At 40.2% G+C, this 16,488-nt stretch overlaps 1 protein-coding gene across 6 annotated transcripts in view; it reads right to left on the minus strand.

Moving 5' to 3' along the window:
* The window catches only part of cpeb3 (cytoplasmic polyadenylation element binding protein 3), a 106,482-nt gene that overhangs the window by 15,668 nt on the left and 74,326 nt on the right, over positions 1-16,488 (minus strand). For all 6 annotated transcript variants that reach the window (XM_048550912.2, XM_048550913.1, XM_048550910.1 and 3 more), the window contains 2 exons: positions 2,066-2,184; positions 317-431 (listed from right to left, as the gene is read on the minus strand). In XM_048550912.2, the coding sequence (XP_048406869.1) occupies positions 317-431; positions 2,066-2,184 (234 nt within the window). The remainder of the gene's footprint in view (positions 1-316; positions 432-2,065; positions 2,185-16,488) is intronic.

A 16,488-nucleotide genomic window follows, 5' to 3' on the forward strand; every position in this document is an offset into this window, starting at 1 on the left:
CCACAAAAATATCAATGTCAATATGTACATTAACGTACACAACCTGAAAAAGAAAACAACATTGTATTACTCGGGCTCAGGCAGCATCTGAAGTCAATGTTTTTAGGTTAGTGATCTTTCTCCAGAAGTCAGCCTGAGAAATCATTTGCTATGTCTGTATGGATATTGACTGGACAAAACATCTTCATATTCGAACTAAGCATTACGAATTCCACTCAGACAAACACAAGGGTGCTGAAATTTGGGATCACACTTCACATTCTGAATTCCAGTCATCGAAAACTGTTCACTGGGAACTTGCTTCATCTTAACTCACCAGCTCGGAGAGGCCTGGGAACTCCTCCCACAAAGATGGTCTTCCTGGGATCCAGAGGTTGGGAACCATCCATCACAAAATCACTATCACTCAGGTTCCATGGTCGAATTTGAACCTTTACAAGAAACAAAATTTGGCTGAATCAATTTTGGATACCATTTGGATTTAAAGCCCAAGCATCCTAAGCAAGCATATGTTGTAATAACAGGTTCCAATTTCGATTTGTAAATGACTACACAGAAACATAGAAGACAGGAGCAGGAGAAGGCCATTCAGCCCACTCTGCCATTCATCACAACATCCTGCTTTCTCCCTATTACCTTTGAATGTATTCAAGAAGTGGCTAAATATAGCACTTGGGGTAAATGGGATCAATATTTTGGCATCAGCTACCTCCTGTGATAATGAATTCCACAGGCTCACCACTCTTTAGGTGAAGAAATGTCTCCTCATCTCCATTTACCCAGAATCCTCAGACTGTGACCCCTGGTTCTAGACATACCCAACATGGAAACATCCTCCCTGCATCTACCCTGTCCAGGCCTCTTAGAATGTAAAGTCTCAATGAGATTCCCCCCCTCATTTTGTTCTCGCATCTAAATCATTAATATATACCGAGAGTAGCTGGAGTCCCAACACCAATCTCTGTGGCACCCCATTAGTTACTGCCTGCCACTTTGAAAAGGACCCATTAATTCTTTGATTCCGCTATACCAACTAGTCTTCTGTCCATCTCAATACACTTCCCACAATTTCAAGCACTTTAATCTTGCACAATAATCTCTTATACAGGTCTTTGTCAAACACCATCTGAAAGTCCAAATATACCACGTCGACAGGCTCCCCCTTGTCAACTCTACTAGTTACATCTAAATAGAATTCCAACAGATTTATCAAGCGCGATTTCCACTTCATAACTCTGTCTGATCCTGCCACTGCCTTCTAAACGTTCCATTATAAAGTCCTTGATAACAAATTTGAGAATTTTCCCCACCACCAATGTTGGGCTCGCTGGTCTGTAGTTCCCTGTTTTCTCTCTACCTCCCTTTTTGAATATTGGAGTGACATTAGCCACCCTCCAATCTGCAGGGACTGTTCCAGAGTCTATCGAATCTTGGAAGCTGACCATCAATGCATCCACTATTTCTACAGCCACTTCCTTAAGTACTCTGGGACGCAGATTCAGTCAACACGAGATCGACAATAATGCATCACCATTTTTGGCAAAAATGAACATAATAAATAATTTTCTATGAAAACATACATGGACTTTGTTTCAAATGACTGGATTTACATCACTACGGACGCACAAAAATATTATAATGCTGCAGATTTTTATGTTACCAGTGCAACAGAGTACTTTGTTTTATTTTATAGAAAGCCAGGGATTAAGACACAATTAGTCAACCAAAAAAAAAAAATCGCTGATACAGGGATCACCTGCAGGGAACAAATACCAGGCTGCTTTGTATTTGCTCATCGCTCTGAAAGTGATGAAGGCTTAATTATGCAGTTCACCATTTATTAACCAATCCCCAAGATCCAGTCTTCGGATTTTACAGAAAATAAAAAATCCATCAGTAAATAGGTAATCAAAATGATACAGCATGTATTTGCATTCAACAAAAGTTTTTTTTGGGGGGGTGGTGGTTAGGTGAAGGAGGAGCAGACAGTTCATGAAATGAACGGCTCATGAAATGACAAAAAGAGAACAGATGGTGAGCAGAAGCAAGCTGGAGATCATTTTACCGGTTTGTCCTTGATAGTGGGGCTGGAAACACACAGGTACAGTTTGCCATCTTCCTCAATACATGCATCTATCAGAGCCTGTACAGAGCTTTCCTCTTGAAATAGAAGGAAGGCATAACCTATGAGGGTGTTTAAAAAAAAACAAAATAAATAAACCTGTTGTTGAAGCAAAGACTGCAATAGTTTACATTACAATAACAACTCATCCCAAGGTACTTCAAGGAAATTCAAACAGTACAATCAAGAATTATGGAGGTGGTTAATAGTACATTCCAACTTCTTAGTTGGAAATGGTTTTTTAAAGAAAATGTACAAGGGCAAACAGTATTAAGAGGTAAAAATGACAGAAACTTGAATATCAGGAAGGGAAAATGCACTAGATTTACTGTGGAAGTAGACCGTAATCTATCGGTTATGATATGGAGTTAGACTGTGAAAGAGGTTGCATGAAGCAAGGCTGTAGACAGATCAGATGAGAAAGGAGAACAACGAGCTAGTGAAGATTAACAAGGGCAATGAGATAAATTAATCACAACTGTAGACTAGCTTAATGGAAATGATTGTTGAATCAATGGGGTTTGCATATAGGACAATCTAGGAGGTGACTGTGCAGGATGTCAAGTCTAAATTTTTTTTTAAAAAAGCAAGGACAGGCAAACCACTGGTACATTCTCAAATTTCTTCTTTAAAAAAGGACAGAAATTTACTATTCACTGGATTTAAACAAACAATTCATCAAATTTTCGTGCATGCTTGAAATTGTTTCTTGTAAATAGAGCGCATAAGCTAATTTTTAAAAATCAGATTCTAAATTGCACAAGCAGAGATAGGAAGTACCATCTGGCCTTTTGTTCCATAAGCAAGGCAGTGCAACTCACCAAGGTTTGAAATAGTGCAAACTAATCTTCAGCTGCTAAGCTGTCAGAGGAAAAATTCATTTCCAGGCCTCTATCTCAGACTAACAGCAAACACTAATGCTTAATGCAATGAAGCTCCTGGGAAGGCAGGGAGCTGGAAAGCAGCAAAACGTGGCTATGTGTCAGGTGTGGGTTCATTCTGGTAAGACACTGCTTCATCCTCTCATGCTCCAGCAGCTCAGCCAACCTTTCTGTAGGCAAACTAGGCATACTTCCTTCTTCTGCAAATGGTGATCTCTAAGCTTATCTCACAACAATTTTAGCCTTTTCCTCCTCTTTCAGCTGTCAATGAGAAACAACAAGACAAAGCAGAGGAGGCAGGAACAGAGCATGGTGTTTCCAGCTTCACATCCTCACCCACCCAAAAGTATTTGCCCCAGATAGAGATAATGAACGGAGGAGAACATGAGAAACAGGAGCTGGAGTCGATCACTAAATCCCTCAAGTCCGCGTCACTATTCAACAAGATCATACGTGATCATCTCCACCATTTAAATACCTTAGCTAAAATGGGAATGTAACATTTGCTGCTGATACGAACACCTACCGTCGCCACCCTCCCGACTTAAGTGATTTATGTGAATTGTAAATAACTGATGCCCAAGGACTGGCCCAATATGACCCCATGTGTTATAATCTGTTAACATGTAAATGCCCAGCTTATTCTTACACTTGATTAATGGACAGAAATCGATCTCCAATCCTTGGCAGTATGTTATCACAACCTCATCAGTCCTAATTTTGATCAACAACCTCTTATGTGACTTCAAGTCCTTTTGAAAATCTAAATACACTATACCCACTTATCCATTTTACTAGTTACATCCTCAAAAACAAGCTCAGGTTTATTGAACTGAAATTCCCTTTCACTAATCCATCTTCCTTCGAGGTAATTCAATGATTTTCTAGATGCCCAGGTACCACATTTGCAAAGAATAGATTCTAACACTTACTGATAGTAATCTAGTTGACCTACACTTACCGGATTTCTTTCTTCTGCCTTCCTTAAACAATAGGAACATGTTTACTACATTCCAGTCCTCAGGAAACAGTTCCAAAATCTAAGGAATTCTGAAAGGTCAAAAACCAATGCATCTATTATTGTCGCAGCTATCACTTTTAAAAGCCAGGGAGGGGGTTCTTTGGCTCCAGCCAGTTGGGAATGCTAATTTCTCCAGCACTATTACTTTATTTCTAGAATGTGGAGGTGCCAAATGTTGGCACGGGGTAGACAAGGCCAAAAGTCACCAGGTTATAGACAACAGGTTTATTTGAAATCAAAAGCTGTCAGAGCACTGCCCCTTCATGATGTTGTTAGACTATCACCTGGTATCATGTGACTTGCGTCTTTATTCCTAGTCATTTTTCGATGTTTCAAATTCTCACTAGGGGAGTTTACACTGGTTGCAACAGCAATCAAGGGAGCTGAAGAGCTCATGGGTCTCAAATTCAAAACCCTTATGACGATATCAAGAGGGTACATGCTGAGTATTTAAGATATCTATAGGGTACTACGTTCCACCCTGTCCAGAACGATAATACTGTTTTTCACCATGGCATAGAATAAAATCCCTTTGGCCCAACAAGTCCACACTGACCCTTGGAGCATCCCATCCAGATCCATCCCCTTATGACCCACCTAAGCTACACATCCCTCAACACTCTGGGCAAAAAATTTAGCATGGACAATCCACCTAACCTGCACATCTTTGGACTGTGGGAGGAAACCTACACAGACACAGGGAGAATGTGCAGACTTCACACGGATAGTCGCCAGATAGCAGAATATTAGGAACCATAATAACCCTGGTCCCTGGCGCTGTGAGGCAGCAGTGATAACCAGTGAGCCACCGTGCCACTCAAACATCCGGGAATTTTATCAGTAGCTACAACTCCAAGTCCAATTTCCAGTTAGCAAAATAAAGCAAGCCCATAAAACTGATTTTAAAGTTTATTTAGAGCTAAGTTAACACTTCACTACCAAACACAACTTACTTGAAGTTTAAAATTCGGATTACCTAACCTATAGTATTTAGTATTCTGAATATCTAGATCAGACCCCTCATCTACCTTTCCCCTACACTGCAGGTCTCAAGCTACGTAAATTTTCACAATTTTCTTGGGGAAGAATAATTTCAATGTCCAAGTAAATTAATGCTCCACTTTTATAACACAATAGGTAGAGATTAGCTGGCTTGCAGAAAACAAATACACACCACACAGTACGGTCGGTTCTGCTATAAACGTGCCCTGGAAATGCAAATTGGCTATAATGCAATTGACGAATAGGGAAGGCTATTTTTAAAGCACGAGCTTGTGTTGGCTTTAATGTGGTTCCTTCATTGCTTATCGACCTCTCATGATTGTATCACAGGCTTTGCCCTGAGCATGTGCCTTGGGTAAATGTCAAATGAGTCTCCACCCCAGCATCACACGATCACCGCACAGTGAGTGGAACAGTACACCTTTAATTTCTGCAAATTTTGCTGTGTTACCCACAAAAATGCAAGGATGTGACAAGAAAGTTAAAAAGTAGCAATCTGGTGATAAAATTGTGGGTGGTGAACATGAAAGAAAGGCTAGAACACTGGAAGAGAAGCTAGATATTATAAAGCATTTGATAGAACATGCGATATAGTTTGCACGACAGGAATAATGAAGTCTACCTTATGCACCATGAGAGACAATGCAGTAAAAGATTAAAGTACCCTGTATTGCTGGAACAAGTCTGAGTGCTAGCAAATCTGAGGGGTCACGGACAAAGGAACTTGAGGAGATGGAGCAGCTTCTAATTGTGTGGACAGAAGATCAAACGAAAAAGTGACCTGGGACCTCCCTTCTCTCCATCAGAGTTAAAGCCGTATCAATTTATGAAGACCTATCAAAAAAAAGCTGAAAATCCTGTAGTTGTGTCTGTGTTTAGTGCTAGTAGTGAGTGCTTTGCTGGTTTTAAGAACCACTATGCTTTTTATAACCTAAAGTTATGCAGCAAAGCTGCCAGTGCAGACGAGGAGCACACGATGGGATTTCCTCCCATTAGTTAAGAAAAAATTGAGGAGGTTATAACTTCGATCCAGTTTTCAATTTAGATGAATCAGCTTTACACTGGAAGCAAATGCCATCAAGAAAATACATTTCTATGAACGAAGCACACGCTCCAGCTTTAGGTGGCAAAGGATCATACGACTGTGCTGCTGAGTGCCGATGCCAGCGGAGACTTAAAGCTTAAGCCTGTGGTAGCGTACTGCTCTGCCACCCCACGAGCCTTGATAAGGTTACCTTACATCTATTCTAGGCGTTAACTTTAGGTCCAGCAAAAGAGGGCGGATGGTGAGCAAATTTTTTCAGACGTTCTGGATGATGTTTTGGAAGATGTTTTTAGAAAGTATTGCCGGAAAAAAATAAATTTAGATTTCAAGATTCTCCTCATCCTGGATAATGCACCAGGTATATGAGGATAATGCTTCAGGTACACGAGGTGCTGATTAAACCATGTCACAAATACAGTGCACAGTTTTGGTCTCCTTATGTAAGGAAGGACGGAAATGCATTGGAGCCAGTTCAGGAGAAGTATACTAGATTGATACCTGGGAATGTGTTTGTGGGTATGTTGAGTGCTAGTCTTGTTTTCCACTGGAATTTAAAAGAACATGTGGTGACTTGTTTGCAATGTACAAAATCCTGAACAGCATTGTCAAAATAGACACGAAAACAACTTTACCACTGTGCGTCAGTCCAGAACTAGGAGGCACGGTCATAAAATTAAGGGTTGCCCTTTCAGGACCATGAAGGCGGCATATTTTTCTCTCTCTCCCCCCACCTGTCCAAAGGATTGGGCAACTTTGGAGCTTTCTGCTTCAGAAGGCAGCTGATAGTGAGTAATTCAGAGACCACGTAGATCCTAATGCTCAGCCTGACGTGTGCTTCATAATGGTAAAGCATTACTTCTATAGTCACGTTTTTCTGTTCCTTTGGACATTTATCAACAACCTTTTTAAAAATTTCTTTACCACTTGGTCGAAATATTTGAAGTGCAAAATTCAGACACACAGCAGCTAGTGTCCAGTGGAAGTACACAGAACTTGGCAGAGCTTAACATACCCAACAGGCTTCTTCTGTGGTTTGCTCCAAACTGTTCATCAGAATTCTCTGCAGCTCACGTGATCCAGCCCTGTTGGAAACTGGCACCTACACTAGCCTTGCCCTTTGCCCTACCTGAAAGCTGCCCCTGCCTACTGACTCATTATGCGCATATCCTGCCTTGTAAGTACCCTCTGAACCTCATACAGTGTCAGGATCTGGTAGCTGTTCAGAGGCAAGGTCAATTGCTCCATCACAACTATTTTCTTATATTCCGACCAGCACTTAGTAAATTGCAGCTTTGAGTACCTGAAAAAAGAAATATCTACTGATAGGGGTATGATGAAGCAAAGAAGACTGAAAGCAACAGAGGTACACATTTGCATCATTAGCAAATTAGAAGAGATTGTACAAGAGGATTTAGTTATGATCATACAGCCATCCTCTTAGGGACTCAGCCCCTCCACCGGCCTTAACATTGGCTGCTCAAATGATGGTCAGCATTGTCTTTGCCATAGGAATAAAGGTATGCAGCTGTACCTGCCTCCTGCTGGTTAGCACCTGCCACTTCTAGTTACCTTGTCTCACAAGACAAACAAAAGTGGGTCAGTAAGCACTGTACAATCTGTTCAGATAACATTGGTATTGTCACTGAACTATCAGCAGCATGTGCAAGATAGGAGTGTGAGGCTTGCAGCAGCGTTAAGAGCATGACAGAATTTCAAACTATCAAATGTTAACTATGAGGCACAATTAATAAGAAATTGTTGATAGTTGAAAAATGGGGATTAGAGATGGTGACTTATTAGTTATACATAACATATTTTAGGGCCATGTGGAAAAATTGGAAGATATGGAACAGTTTGCATATTTTCAGAATTAAAACAGGGTCGCATCAAGGAGAGGAGTCAACAGGTTGTGGGTGATAGCCACCTATTGTTTAAAGAAAAATCAAGGAGAAAACGGCCAAACTCTTCAAGGAGATTTGACTTGGGATCCTCTATGCCAATGGCTGCCAGAATCTGGACTTAGAATTCTGTTTAACAGACCCAGGAGCCAGTTAACAAAATACCCTGGTGGTTGAAAGCCACTCTCCTGAAATTCTGTTCTCAGTAGAAAGTATCGTGAATCTGACAGAAGTTTCCAAATACCAGTATTTACGACTACATCAAGAAATTTGAACAGGTGACCATATTCTGAAGAGTCCAATCCAGATTCAATGCAATCAGAACTGCAATTACATTTCAACAGCAAATCCAATGGGTGGGCAAAGTCATGGTCTTTCATCTTTCACCTCCAGACCCTCGGCCAACAGGAATTGTCTTCTCCTTTTCGTCCTTTTCTAAAAGAAAACATCTTCAGCTCTGCAGAGACCTGTAATTTTTGTGCTGTGTCTTTGTGTGGAATTAAGGAGATAAAGTTTTATTTCCAAACATAGATTAGACATTAACTAGCGCTTTAGGAATAAATATTGTTTATAATCAATGGATTTTTCCAGTTATGAAAGAAACCTAAAGAAGGTGGTATTTTATCCTGGCTCAGAGTACAAAACAGAAACAGTGGACCATTTTGGCGATTGAATCAACACATTTATACCAATGGGCCAATTGGTGGAGTAGTGGGGCTGGACTATCACGCATTGTTCCTGGTATTGCTATGGTATAGTTATACCTGAGTGATGCAGTTGACAGTATGAGGCACATGCAGAAAAACTCACTGACCTTGACTTGTTATGAAAGGTCACTTAATGTCTTATGGCCTTATAACCAGGTCAATGGCTTTGACTCCTCAAACTGACAGTCATGCCTATCCAGTCCAAGTGACTTCTTCAAATTTCTCTGGCTGGCTTTTTAGTAGCTTATGGAGAGGACATCTCCCCTCCTCTGTAGTTCTTTGATCAAAGCTTTCGTCAAGTGTAGGAAACTCTAGGAGCCTCTTCCATGGTGTGGATTCTTAGGTTTCTCCCCCATCAGAATCAGTTTTGAGTCAATAACGAGTATCTGCTGCGCCATGATGCACCATCCTGTTTTTCCCAGTCATACACTGTTTTGGTCACTTATAAGCAGAATGAGCCAACAAGTCTATACACTCCTGAATAATAAAATGTGAGGCTGGATGAACACAGCAGGTCAAGCAGCATCTCAGGAGCACAAAAGCTGACGTTTCGGGCCTAGACCTTTCATCAGAGAGGGGGATGGGGAGAGGGAACTGGAATAAATAGGGAGAGGGGGGGGAGGCGGACCGAAGATGGAGAGTAAAGAAGATGGTGGAGAGAGTATGGGTGGGGAGGTAGGGAGGGGATAGGTCAGTACAGGGAAGACGGACAGGTCAAGGAGGTGGGATGAGGTTAGTAGGTAGATGGGGGTGCGGCTTGGGGTGGGAGGAAGGGATGGGTGAGAGGAAGAACAGGTTAGGGAGGCAGAGACAGGTTGGACTAGTTTTGGGATGCAGTGGGTGGCGGGGGGGGGGGGGGGGGGGAAGAAGAGCTGGGCTGGTTGTGTGGTGCAGTGGGGGGAGGGGACGAACTGGGCTGGTTTAGGGATGCAGTTGGGGAAGGGGAGATTTTGAAACTGGTGAAGTCCACATTGATACCATTAGGCTGCAGGGTTCCCAGGCGGAATATGAGTTGCTGTTCCTGCAACCTTCGGGTGGCATCATTGTGGCACTGCAGGAGGCCCATGATGTCCTATACACTCCTGAAGATCTTTTAAAACAATCAAAGTGGGCTGCACGTTGGCTGTAAGTAATGCAAACTGGCTTTAACTGTCACTTGCTTCTCAATTCATGACCTTCTGTGAAGGCATGCAGCTGCCCAACTGCTTGGTTAGCACTGGCCACACTCAAGGTAATGAGCAGGGTGCTGAAGGCTTGAGCAATACTTGCCTTGGAAGCTGAGAGTCAAGACTGCTCATACATTGTCATTTTGTTGTGTTCCTGGATGTTACTGACTGTCAATTTGATCAATTCTATTGCTTCAGTATTCAGCTGATTTCAGAGATAAGAAGCTAAGATGCAAGTGTTAACCTCTCAAAGCTAGTCAATATTTTACTCTAGTGTGACATCACATTATTATTAAACTTACATACAAGTCATCTCATATTATATCGTCATTTAGGAACCAACATTTTCTTGCTAGTCTGACCTATCTTGGAGGGATTATCCAAGTTGTTGTCTATAATATAATCGTCAAAAGACAATGACATCAATTGTGGTCTAGTAACGAGTGAAAGCTGCTCAACTCTTTGTCACAGTAATTTTACAGTCCACCTGAAGGTCAGTAGTACAAAATCAACCAAAAGCTACATTTCAAGCCAGTTTGTGCTTGTCGTTTCTTCTCTCACCTCTTCTACTTTTCTCAGATTTTCCACCACAGTGACAATTGCAGGGCGCCGACCCTTCCTTCTAGCTAGAGATAGCTCATTGCAAAATATCAAGAGAAAAGGAGGAAAGCAGCACACATTTAAACCCTCTAAAGTGGAACGTAAACAAAATCTGAGCAAGAATTTCTCATTCAACATCTACCTTTTCTTCAAGTCTCATCTAAGATTAAGCAAATTTTCGAATAAATGCACGATCCACTTTTATAATACACTCAACTTCAGTTAACATGCAATCAGGATTATTACGCTCAGAGAATGAAGATTTTTTTTTACCTCAGTAACATTTTAATAAACTCGGTAGTTGTTTCAAATGCTAGCTTAAAATGTGGTCCACGTTGTGAGTATACAAACATTTCAAAATGTTTGCTGTAAAATGTTGAATTTCTCCAACATGTAAATCCAAAACTCCAACCCCTAACAAGAGATAATTATTTAAAACGACCAACTTCAAATACAAAATTCTGCAGTTCATCAAATTCCTACTCAACCATCAACATTTGACCCAGTTAGACGGATTTACTTCAAAACAATTTCTATTGTTCAGCTGTCGTTCAGGGTATACCAAATGACTGGTGCATTGCCAGTCAACTTCTACCCTCCCTAAGATTATGGGAGTTACTCTCCAGATAATAAAGATTTCTAGCGTCATTATGTACAGACTATCCAAGGTATTAATTTCTTAAACATATTAAATTTTTAAAAACATTGTCAAATACTGATGTGGCTGAACTATTTTTAAACTCGTCACAATTTCTAATTATGATCTACAAAGCGAACAGTTTGCTTTTTAAGTGACAAAACATTCTCCTTTGTCAGTTGATCTGTGCTATGTGCCCATTCTACCACCTGCATCCGTCCCATTTGATTTGTCAATATGATTGATTGCTCAAATTTCAAGTGAGTAACTTAATTAAACAGCCATCTAAATGCCAAGCTACTGCAGAATGTCCCTGGCTAGGTGCATTTTCATGACTGACTTAACCTTCTGATTCTTCAAAGTCTTTGTACTTAACCAGAAGATGACAAAATACTCTTCCTAGATGGATGCTTGAGCAACAATATAACTGCAGATGAAGTCATTTGCTGGATTGGCTCAGGACCACTTAAAAGTCCGTTGATCCAGTGACTTATTGTAGCTAAACTGGTATTCATCTGCAGTACACGTCGCAAAAAAGCTTTTTCTTGAAGCAAAAGCTTTCGATCAACAAATCCAGCACTTATACCACTTAAAAGGGCACATGCAACATCACCTACAAGGTGGTTTCCAAGTCACACAATTATTGTTTCTTCATTGTCACTGGCTGTGCAGATTTAAGTTGGCAACCTATTGGCACCATCTCAAGATGAGCAAGAGACAGAATAAATTCATATTGTGTCAACATCACTTGCATCTTGAAATTTTTTAAAACTCTGATTAGGAACTAGGGCTTATCCTCCAGCTTTTTACAATACTGATATGCTTCTCAACTACTCAGATATCTGGGGAAAAACTGAACACACCTTATGTGGAAAACTAAAGAATGAAATGTGTTGCTTGCATTACTTGCTCCTTCAGACTGGCTCATTAAAGCAGGACTATAAAGGAACACATGGTTCTACAGATAAAGTGTTAAAATCTGGTTTCAAAGACCTTTCACTTCTTTCCTTCCCTCTTATATCAGTGAAACACCGGACAAGTTATTATCCTGATTCATGATTTTTTTTTAAATGAATAGTTGAGCGTGATCTGGGGCTTGCTTAATTAATACAAATCAGTTTGACCAAAATCATGAGATCAACATAATCAAAGCTAAAGGAGAAACAGATTTGATAATAAGCTAACAGCTTCACAATTTGCTTTGCTCAAGAAGTACCAAAAGTCAAACTTCATTGGAAATACTTTATACGAGGAGAAAATAATTGAAGTGAGACCCTTCCTAATCTTGCCCATACATTGGCTGATAATACTAATTTGAAAATGCTCAGGGAAGACATATTGTATCAAGACTGACAGATACCATACCATGGAATTCATCTACAATTTGCCCAAACTAGTGATTGAAGGTAAATTTAAGTTTTTAAAAAATGTTAAGTCATTTAATGAATGACTAAGCATCTTAGAATATCTATCAACAGCCATCTGCACATGACTTCTCCCAGCTTACAGATGGTAAAGAACTTCATCACAATATATCCAATGTGTATATTGCTAATGCTATCCTATCTTCCTGCCAGCAATAGCCACAGCCTTCTTCCACCTGAAAAAAAAAATGAAATCAAATCAATTAAGTCAAGGAACCAAGAAACAGGAGTAGGCCATTCAGCCCCTTAAGCCTGCCCTGCCATTCCATAAGATCACGGCTGATCGGTGGCCTAACTCCATATGCCTGCCTCAGGCTTGTATCCCTTTATTAATAATATTTAAACCTGAGATGGACAAATTTTTAAACAACGGAATTAATGTCAACCATTGTCTGTGGAGGGGAGTTCCGAGCGTCTGCTACTCTTTGCGCATACAAGTGCTTTCTAACATCTCCCCAGAACACACAGGCCCTAATTCTTAGGCTATGCCCCCGGTTCTAGAATCTTCATCTACCCTGTCTTTCCCTGTTAATATCCTTAAGACCTCTATTTGATAGCCGCTTAACCTTCTAAACGCTACAGTATAAAGGCCTAATTGTCTAATCTCTTCTCATAAGGTAATGCCTGAAGTCCAGGTATTATTCTCAAACTTGCAATGAACTCCCTCCAGGGCCAAAACATGCTTCACAGGGTGTGCAGCCCAGATCTGCTCACAGTACAGTACTTTAAGTGGGGTCTAACTTGGGTTTTGTACAACTGCAGCACAATGTATGAATCCTTGTGCTTGAGCCCTTTTAGACACGAAGGACAGCATTTCATTAGCCGCCTTGACTATTTTCTGCACTGATGTGCGCCATTTTAAAGAGCTACGGAGCAGAAGCTCCAAAATCATGGTGGACATTTGCTGTACTTAACTTTGTGCTTTCTTAACAAAAAAAAAGGCATTTCTATCCACTTCAGACCCGAAAAGGATAATATCACACTTGCTTTTATTAAAAGAAAACTGCTACAGCTTTGCCCATTCACTGACAATGCCACTATCCTGTTGTAATTTTATGCTGTCATCGACAGTCTACAATGCTGCCCAATTTTGTGTTGTCAGCAAATTTAGGTATTTTTGTCTTTTTATGCCATTATCTCTGCTCTGTCTCCACTAATTAATTAGAAGGCCAACACAACAAAACAGAAAGCAAAAAAATGATAGTACCCGATTAAACTCTCATTACAACAGAAAACAAACATGCACATTGTCACAACAAGCAACAGGAGTTCAGCAACTTCACTTAAAGTAGACAGACTTAACCTGCCCATCACGAAAACATTTCTTCCACACAGTGAAGCAAATGCTTAACTCCGCATGACTGAACAAGCAATTCAAGGATGACATTCAAGTCAAAACTCTACAGACAGAAATCCAACAATCGTCTCTCTTCTGCCTGGTAATTGCCACATCAATCCTTTCATAGATTGTCATAAAAACTGAAAGAACTACGAATGCTGTAAATCAGGAACAAAAACAAAAGTTCTGAGGAAGGGTCACCAGACCAGAAACGATAACATTGTTTCAGACCTGCTGAGCTTTTCCAGCAACTTTGATTATGTTACTTTTGCAACTTTTTTAAAAAGATGTATCGTGTCTGAAGGTCTTCGGGTGGCTAGCCATGGTTATCCAGTGAATAGCTGCAGGAGGTACAGCAGAATAGTCAAATGCAAAAACTGTAGTTGGTGGCACTCAAAGGAAAATGCAAAATGGTAGATCAACAACTACACACAAATAAACTAACTATGGACCTTTGAGCCAAACTGCAAAGTGTCCACTTTTCTTAGATACGTTTGACCTGAGTGGTAATTTTTATTTCCTGTTTCACGACAGGATTGCTATGATCTCTAATGAATCCTGATTTCAGCCAGCATAGTAGCAGGATTGCTATGATCTCTAATGAATCCTGATTTCAGCCAGCATAGTAGCAGGATTGCTATGATCTCTAATGAATCCTGATTTCAGCCAGCATAGTAGCAGGATTGTTATGATCTCTAATGAATCCTGATTTCAGCCAGCATAGTAGCAGGATTGCTCCTAACAAGTGTCTTCACCAGAGTTCAGGAAGGAAAACACAAACAATCGATTGAGATCCAGCAGCTCCTTCTGAAAAGGGCAAGGAAGGGTTAAAATTTAGGCCAGAACTTAGCTGCAGTGGCCAAATAACCTCAATAAATTTCACTGCCAAGAATAGTATGCAAATAATGAGAATACGAATGAAAGACAGGAGAATGTCGATACATATTACAGGAACAAATGGGGGAAAACTATTGAAATGAAATAAAAGTGGCTACTCAAACCCCACAGCAGGTTTTATGGCAAAACATGGAATCTGAAAATAGGGCAATAAGACCAGAGGGGAGGAGACAGAAATTCTAATTAGGCCATTCGTGTGTCCCCATGCCATCTTGTTAGGTTAATGAAATCCTGACAGCATGTCAACCACAAGCTGTTCTCCCAACTCCTGCCCCGTACATGCAGTGAAAGCAGTATCTGAAGGGGAGTATGAAAACAGTAATGGGGAAATCACATGGCACTATATTTTGGCATTCCAAATGGCATTTCATTTCATTTACTAGAAATCCTTTGAGGAAAAACATTTTAACACAACACAGTAGGTACAATTTTGTCCTTGAGTCAGCCAAGTATAATATGAACCCAAGGAAATCTCTCTCAGTGTGAAGATGTACATTTAATTGTAAGGTATGCATTAAAAGTCATATTCAAGGAAAAAGACTGTGTCCTTTCAGCAGGACAAATACAACAAATAAAGGAATATTCCATCAAATAATAACTGTCAAAACCATCCACTGAGCTGTAATAAATATTTTTGTGGAAAACATCAGGTGCTAAACAGATTTGCTTTGATTAGCTCATTTGATTTAAAATTTCTGCATCAGTGCACAGAAAATGTAGCAACAGCCCTTAAAGTATTTTAAAGTGTGTCAAAAAACCACATGATCCAGCAGTTATTGTCAGTAATCCAGACTGGCCCAGCACGATCCCAGGAAAACAGCCAGGCCTACATTTTAATTAGCTGCACTTTCATTGCTACGATTTGCTATTCCATCCTCATGGAAATCAACTCCAGAAACTGGTTTCAGCTTAACTGAAGTCACAACGTATGTTTGAACTAAATTACTTCATTTTCATCACCACGGCCACTTGAGTAATTAAACTGTAACCAGGTTTCCATTGTAATAGTCACCAACTAACCAGCAGTAAGCATTGATATTAATTCTATTATAATTTCCATCTTCCAATATCAACATTTTTTTTTTACGAAAAACAGAAATCAACAAGTAAACCTAGAAAACAAGCAAAGGCTGACCAACAGCTCCAAAAACTAGCACAACTCCAACAACCCATAATCATAGAAATGAACAGGACGCCAAAAAGACCACAACAGTCTAGGAAAGAAACGGTCTTATTTCCTCTCATGCCTCAATTAAATTTTTCTTCAGAACTTTGCCCAATTCCAAATTTACTGCTGGTGCACACCATCCCAACTTGAAATTATAGCACCACCCTTTTACTATAGCTTCCAGTTGAAAAAGTCTTGCACTTCTCTCCCAGTTTGCATTATGGGTGGACTCATGCCACTTGGACTGCAGCAGTTAAAGAAGTGGGATCGCCAGCACCATCACAAGGATGGGCAACAAACCGTGGCCTGGCCATCAATGCCCGTGTCTGTACAGTTTCACCATTTTTATATTAGTTACATTAGAAACATCTTTTCACCTTTCCAAATTTGTTTTCGCTTTCAACGCTACCAGAGGTCATAACCTCAAATGACCAAACTAAGTACAATGATGTCTGTCATGAACACTTTTTCTAAGCTTATTTCAGAGCATTCCTTTTCTCAATCTAAAACATTTCTAAATTCAGCCATTTTGCATTACTCAACAGCCTGTAGAAAAATCGAAACATTGACCTAATACTGAC

This window comes from Stegostoma tigrinum, chromosome 20, assembly GCF_030684315.1.
Source record: "Stegostoma tigrinum isolate sSteTig4 chromosome 20, sSteTig4.hap1, whole genome shotgun sequence".
Taxonomy (NCBI): domain Eukaryota; kingdom Metazoa; phylum Chordata; class Chondrichthyes; order Orectolobiformes; family Stegostomatidae; genus Stegostoma; species Stegostoma tigrinum.